This window comes from Echinops telfairi, unplaced genomic scaffold (genome assembly GCF_000313985.2).
Source record: "Echinops telfairi isolate 266 unplaced genomic scaffold, ASM31398v2 ScPeMD7_6;HRSCAF=24_0, whole genome shotgun sequence".
In the NCBI taxonomy this organism is placed as follows: Eukaryota; Metazoa; Chordata; class Mammalia; order Afrosoricida; family Tenrecidae; genus Echinops; species Echinops telfairi.
In genome coordinates, this window is record NW_022103902.1 from 14,183,947 (window position 1) to 14,191,827 (window position 7,881).

Sequence of the window (7,881 nt, forward strand, 5' to 3'; positions counted from 1 at the left end):
AGAGAAAATGTTTTGAGAAACGATGTACAAATGCGCTTTACACAATTGATGTGTGTATGGATTGGGATGACAGTTGTATGAGCCCCTAATAAAATGTTAAAAAAGAGAGGAAAAAAAGAAAAAGAAGAAATAAGAACATTAAAAAAATAAATAAATAAAATGGACTAGAGTCCGATTTCCTTCTTTCATAAAGAAGAGAATGGCATGAGCTATATAACTACAGATTTATTTTAAAGAGACATAGAGTGAAAGATACACATTTTTCTGAGTATGTTTCTAGCCACCTATCGAAGGATGCACTGGTGTCTCATAATGAGTCGGCTACAAGCAAGCAAGCAAGCAAGCAGATTCATTCTACACTATTCTGCATCTTGGAAGTTGTGTCATCTATTCAAAACTTGAATTTGTTAAAACATAACGTAAAATAAGTAACTATAGGTTTAAAAGGTTTTGCTTTATAAAGCCAAGAATGAGCCCATTTAAAAGTACATGCTTCTAAGCCTGTAATGCTATCACAGTGCCAAAGGTGTACTCTTGGAGATATCTGACTTAAGGGTGGAAGAATGTTAAGATTCTAATAAGTCTGACTGTAAAAAAAAACAAAAACCTTTAATTGAAAGAACAAATTTAAGAAGATAACTCCCTGGAATTGAAACATCTAAATTTCTTCCAGGTAATAAAATATCTGAATCATTCTAAAGATTGATTTTAATTCTCATATATATGGCAGAAACAACTCTCGCTTGTTTTAGAAATTTTTTTCATGATAAAATACTCCCCACTTGGCCACTCAACGGCAGTTTGCCTAACAACCGACTGCAGGCAGATAACAGGAAGGCTGTTCCCAACAGTGGAGTCAGCAGAAGACAGGCGTCCACTCCCCATACAGAGAATGGCAGCAGGATGTGGAAGCACTCAGTAGTCCTTTTTACCGATAACTAACAATAATGTTTATTTATCACAGATTTACCTTACTGGTTTTCTAAGGCTCATTCTAACATCAGTGTCTTCTCTGAGCATGTTGCAATGTATGGCAGAGGGCGATAAAGAGGATGAACTTTTAGTGCAAACAATCCAAAATGGAGGAATTTTCAACAAAGTGATTCAAGGTTGACTTTCCTTTGCTCAGAGGGGGCAATAAATGAAGTGGAAATGAGAAACCCCCCAGGGAGGAGACGGGACCGGTCTCCGTCCTTACCTCTCGAAGGTAGCGCACCAGGCGACAGAGGGAGCTCACCAGCGACAGGGTGAACCCTGTGAGCCCCTGACTGTTCTGGAGGCCCTTGACCTCGCGGCCCGTCCACCGCTCGTACTCTTCCATCTCATGCTCCACCTCCTCTATCATGTGCTTGAGGAGATCCAGGCTGGAGCTACTGTTAGTTCGACAGTCAGCAGCGGTTGTGCTGGTTGACAACATGTTTTCCTTCTGCTTGGAAGGAGCACGCAAATCCGGTTTTCTTTTCACTGATGGCAGAAATTGTTCATTTTTAAGGCCAATAAAAAAGTAACCCCAAAACTGCTAAAAAATAAAAACAAAACCCCCAAACTTTTAGACTGTTATCCATAATCTATGAAATGTTTTTATACACAGTATCACTATTACTTCTCATGAAAATCTGTACAGTTTTAGTCAGGTTTACTACAAAGGAGTGTAGGAGCCCTGGTAGTGCTGTGGATTAGCCACTGGGTTTCTAAATTACAAGGCTGGTGGTTCAAGCCCCCCAGTGGTTCTGTGGGAGAAAGATGAGGCAGGCTGCTCTCGTAAAAATATACAGCATTAGAAACCCTACATAAGGGCCAATATGAGTCGGCATCAACTCAATGGCTTAGTTTTTGTTTGTTTGTTTGTTTGTTTGTTTTTTTAAGTAAGTGTACTTGAACCCACCTTTCTATAGGGTCATTTGGGACAGAGACATTTCTCAGGTAACATTAATCAAACTCCTATTTAACTGGATCCAGCCTGACAAGATTAAGAGTAAACATTATTAAAAAAAAACAAAACGATAATGTCTGGGAGGCAGAATAGTAGCCAAAAGGTTGGCGCCCCCACAGAGAGGCACTTCCGAAGGCAGGCGTGGCTGTCTGCTTCTGAGAGGTCGCGGCCTTGAAAGCCCTCTCTACTCTGCACACAGGGGACACCAGGAGTCGAGTCCACTTGGGGACAACTAACAAGAAGTGCAGACTAAGATGGCTGTAGCGTTAGACATCTTAACTATTCATCTTTGTAAATTAAGGAAGCTAACCTTTATTTAACAGCTGTTTGGGCTTCCTGGCATTCAGCACTTGTCCCACAATATAGCTTGAGTCTAGAGTCTCGGAAGATTCTTCAGGCTGAAGCCTCGTGTGGATCCGCTTGACAGCACTGGTAGCATTCAGAGCAGCTAAAAGGAAGCACATTTCCAAATGTATTGCACCTCAAGTTAGCAATTTTTTTTTAAGTATTCAATTGATAGATCTCCCAATCATTTACTCAACTAGGCAAGAGCAACCAAAATTCAAATGACATTCCTTTAAAAAACTACTGTATGCAAGAACCCAACAAAGTGGGCTAGTGTTGAGTGGGAAGCAGTGCAATGGAGAAGCAAACCTCTGCTCACCTGAGGACGTAGCAGGTAGTGCAGTTGCTGGAGGGGGTGTTCTTTGTGACTGTGTTGCTATTTTCTGCTGAATATCAGTCCACAGTTGATTAATTAACTCAGAATTCTCTTCCTTCAGTTGGTGAAGAAACCTATAAAATAGATGACATAGGCATATCAAAGCCCTGGTGGTGCAGCAGTTAAAGCACTCAGCTACTATTGGAATTCTCCTTGGTTCGAAAACAGCAACAGCTCCTTGGAGATAGCTGTGGCAGTCTGCTTCCATCAAAATCACAGCCTCGGAAACCCTCTGGGGGCAGTTCTACTGTTTAGCATGTCACAATGACAGGGCTCATCCGACAGCCATGAGGGAATTTAAATTGTTCAACTCTTTGCATGTTTTATAGGAAGGAGCTTTTGCACAAGTCATTATGAAAAATAAAAGCAAAAGCTTTTCCTTTTAACTGACCGGACAGGTGGCCAAATGCCTGCCAGCTTACTGCTGGTGGTGTTAGGTGCCGACGCACCATAGAACAAAAACACAGCCTGGGCTTGTCCCACTGTGGTCATGCCTGAGTCCACGGCCGCAGCCACTGTGTGAGTGCATCTCTCCAAAGTCCTCCTTCTGTCTCCCAGCCCTCTATTTGGCCACGCATGATATCCTTTTCCAGGGACTAGTCTCTGCGGAAATAGTCTCGCCAACATCCTCACTTCTAAGAAGCATTCTGGCTGCACTTCTGTTTGTTCATCCGGCAGTCCACAGCATTGTCACTATTCTTCACCAGTCTACCTTATTCACTGTCTAACCTTCACACACATAAGAGGTGACTGAAAATGCCATGGCTTAGGTAAGTATGGCACACCTTAGTTTTTAAGGTGACATCCTTGTTCTTAAATACTTTCAAGAATGCATATGATTTCTTGACTGCTGCTTCCATGAGAATTGACTGTGGATTCAAGCAAAATAAAACCCTTGACCACTTTTGGGTTTTTTTCTCTCCACTGATTATTAGGCTGTCTATGGCCCAGTTGTGAGGATTCTGGCTTTCTTTGAGTTAGAATCCACACTGAAGAGTGCAGTCCTTAATCAGAACATGGAATGTACAACACGAGTCCCAGAAAAATTGGAAGTGATCAAAAAGTAAACGGAATGCATGAAGATCGATATTCTAGGCATTAGTGAGCTGGACTGGATTAGTACTAGCCATTTGGAATCAGAAAATTGCCTACGATTCTGCGAAGGACAAATTGAAAAGGAAAGGTGACCCAACAGATTGAAAAAAATTATAGAACAATATCATTAATACCACATATAAGTAAAAATTTTCTGAAGATCATCCAACAACAGATGCAGCAGTACTTTAAGAGGTTCAGGCCGGACTCAGAAGAGGACATGGAACAAGGGATGTCATTGCTGATATCAGATAGACTTTGGAAAGCAGAAAGAAGAGAGTAGCAGAAAGATGTTTACTTGTGTTTTATTAACTATGCCAAGGCATTCAACTGTGCAATCATAACAAACTATGGAGAGCCTTGAGAAGAATGTGAATTCCACAACACGTGGTTGTGCTCCTGCAAAAACTGTACATGGACCGAGAGGCAGTGTGTCAACAGAACACAAGAACACTACATGGTTTAAAATCAGGAAAGGTGTAGGTCATGGCTGTATCCTCTTACCATACTTATTCAATCTGCATGTTGAGCAAATAATCATAGAAGCTGAATTATCTGAAGAAGACACAGCCTTGCTTCTTTCAAGTGAAAAGGACTTGAAGCACTTGCTGATGAAGATCAAGCATTTCTGCGTTCGGTATGTATACCACTCGATGTGAAGACAACCCCGATTCTCACAAATGGACCAATGGGCAACGTCATGACAAAGGGAGGAAAGACTGAAGTTGTCAAGAATTTCATCTTGTTTGGATCCACAGTCACTATTCAATGTTTATGGAAGCAGCAGTCAAGAGATGAAAAGATACAATGCATTGGATAAATCTACAACACAAGACTTCCTTAGAGTATTGAAAAGCAAGGATGTTACTTTAGGACTAACGTGAACCTGGCCCAAGCTGTGATATTTTCAATCGCCTCAGATGGATGTGAATGAAAGTTGGAAATCAAGTAAGAAAGACCAAAGAAAATTCAATGTGTTTGAATGGTCCTGCCAGCAAAAATGCACTGGACTTCCAAAAGAACACATCAATCTATCTTGGAAGAAGTTCAGCCAGAAGGCTTTTTAAAGGAAAGGATGGTGATACTTTGTCTCCCACACTTTGAACATACAGTCAGGAGAGACTCTTCCCTGGACAAGGACATTATGCTCGGTAAGCCCCTCACAAGATAGACTGACACACACATTGCAACAATGGGCTCAATGACAACAATTGTGAGGATGGTCCAGGATCAGGCAGTGTTTTCTTCTGTTCCACATACGGTCACTCTGAGACTGAACCAACTTGATGGCACCAACAACAACATATGTATACATGTATGTGTGCTGGCATTGGAAATACCAGTGACATAGCTGCCAGCATCACAGCAGCACGAAAGCCACCACGGTATGATAAGCTGACAGACAGACAAGCATAGATGTAGAAATACAGATAGATAAAACCACTGGGCCCAAATAACAAAATTTCTAAACACCAAAAGAAAATTTTTTAAATGAACAGAGAAGACTTATTACATAGAAAGAAAAATAGTAATTATAATACATATACCTATTAAGCTATAAAATATGACATAACTTAAGATAAAATTGATATAACTTATCAGCCATATCAATAAATAATTTACTCCACCAATTTAAAAATAGCTTTATAATTGTCTAGCAAAGCAAGATCCAACTCTATGCTGAATACAAGATACACACAATACAAATAACTTAGAAAGCCTAAAAAGAAAAGAATGAGCCAAGATAAACCAGTCAAATGGAAACAATGCAGTTTCATTCTCAATGTCAAGCTAGAACTCAAGCCAAAAAAGATTACATGTGATGCAGAAGGACACTTTAAATGCTGGAAACTTTCATTCACAATGAAGACATAGCAACTACAGTTATCTATGTACAAAAAAACACACAGGAATTGCCTTTGACAGAAGGTCTTTAACACTAAACACAATTAGACATATTTAAGAAAAACATAAAAGAAATAAACACTCAAAGTAGGTTTACTTAACATTTAAATAGTAGTACAAATAAGTAAGGATCTAGAAGTCAGTAACAGAGTGAGGTAGATCATATGGCTGTACACATAGAATATTATACCTTGCTAACAAAGAATTCTCAAGCACACACGGAACATTCACAAAAATGTATCACAAATTAGGTCACAAAGGACGCATCATTAAGTTCTACAAGGTGAAATATTATAATCCACACTCAAAATTCAATGTAATAAAAATAGATAATTTGGAGGTTCCCACAAGTTAAAAAAACACCCTTTTACAAAGCCACTCATATCCGGGGATAAGAGAGGAACTTCAAAAAGTTCGTGGGAAAGTGGATTGAAAATCCAACATAACATTTAGAAGATCTCTCATATAGACTCAAATCATCTAATTTCTAACATAATAAAATACTACCTATCAGAATGTAAGGAACTCATTTAAAACAGCGATCAGAGGAAATTCCAGAGATTTAATATGTTTCTCAATTAAAAATTAAAGAGTGAAAACAAATATATTAAGCAATCAACAAAAAAGGCTAGAAAATCAACAAGGTAAACCCAAAGAAAATGCAAGGAAGGAAAAAAAGACAAATGCAAAAACTGATGTGGTTAAAAGAAAAAACAGAAAACCAGTTTTAATTAATGGACAAAAATCTTGTCTCTGAAAAATTAACAAAGACAAACCATTAACTACTTTTTTTTTTTAAAGGACTGGAACCCAAATATATAAAACAAGAAATTATAATGGGGACAATAAATTCTGAAACAGAAAAAAAAAAAGGCTTTAAAAACATAGAGATTATTTTAACTCCAATGAGCTAGAATCAACTCAGCAGCTATAGGGTTGGTTTGGGGTTTTCTATGGGTGCAACGTGTTCTAAAATTATCTTCTATGTATTATAAGATTAAGTTGTTGTTCTTTTTTGCTCTTGTCACTGGTTGGCCTCGTGTAATCTTCACAATAGTTGGTGTACTTAAATCCATTGTTTGGGTCACCTTGTTCTTTCAGTGACTTCCGGCCTAGGGTCTAACAAACAACATTCTGTTGTGTTCCAAAGGATTTTCAATGGCTAAATTTCACAAGTAGGTTGCTAGGCCTTTCTTCTCGTCAATGTTACTCCGGAAGCACCACTGAAACATGTCCACCATGTAGTGGTGTGGCTTCTAGCATCACAGCTATATAAGCCAACAATTTCTAGTAGTTGTTATTCCAGATTAAAAGAGATTAAACAAATGTGAAAACTAAGTAAGTGGTCGTCATTGGTTCTTCAATTTGAAAAAAATGAATGGCCATAGTAAAGTCTATCAGTAGGACAATAGGAGAAATATTTTGATAGCTGGATTCTGGTTGTGAAAATGAATACATTCGCAACCTATGAGGGAAAATCCTAGCAATTGTTGACTTGTGGAGGAAAATACATATAAGTTCTTTGTATTATTCTTACAACTTTCAAAAAATTTTTTTAATTCTCTTTTTTTATTCTTACAACTTTTTGGTAAGTTGATATATTTAAAAATAAAAACAAATAACACCCTTACGAGGGTGGTGGGAGGCACAGGGGGGAGAGGAAAAAGAGGAGCTGATACCAATGGCTCAAATAGAAAGTAAATGTTTAGAAAATGATGATGGCAACCTATGTACAAATATGCTTGATACAATTGATGTATGGATTGTTGTAAGAGCTGTGAGCACCCCCAATAAAATGATCTGTAAAAAAACCTCTGCCATTAATGGTGGTTCCAACTCACAGCAACTCTGCCGGGCAGAGTAGAACTGCCCCCCAGGGTTTCCACAGCTGTAAACCTCGATCACAACAGACTGCCCAGACGCTGGTGGGTTCAAACTGTCAGTAAGAGCTTAGCCACTGTCCGACTAGGGCTCCTGATGTCAAAAGAGAAAGCTCAACAATATACTCCCAGATAATAATTATAATATACTCCCAGTTAATAATCACGATAATGCATTTATAGGTTTAGTATTAAGATAGCAAATGGACATTGGGCCTCCACTCAAGTACAACCTCAATGCAAGAACACTTTGTCCTATTAAACTGGCATTCCATGATGCTCACCTTCCCGAGATGATCGCTGAAGACAAATGGGTGCATAAGCAAATGTGGTGAAAAACGCAGATG

General features: G+C 38.9%; 1 protein-coding gene across 4 annotated transcripts in view; it reads right to left on the reverse strand.

The window, feature by feature from the left end:
- SPICE1 (spindle and centriole associated protein 1) overlaps positions 1-7,881 on the reverse strand; it is a 58,106-nt gene that overhangs the window by 19,599 nt on the left and 30,626 nt on the right. For all 4 annotated transcript variants that reach the window (XM_045286184.1, XM_045286183.1, XM_045286182.1 and 1 more), the window contains 3 exons: positions 2,598-2,728; positions 2,244-2,381; positions 1,199-1,464 (listed from right to left, as the gene is read on the reverse strand). In XM_045286184.1, coding sequence (XP_045142119.1) covers positions 1,199-1,464; positions 2,244-2,381; positions 2,598-2,728 — 535 coding nt within the window. The remainder of the gene's footprint in view (positions 1-1,198; positions 1,465-2,243; positions 2,382-2,597; positions 2,729-7,881) is intronic.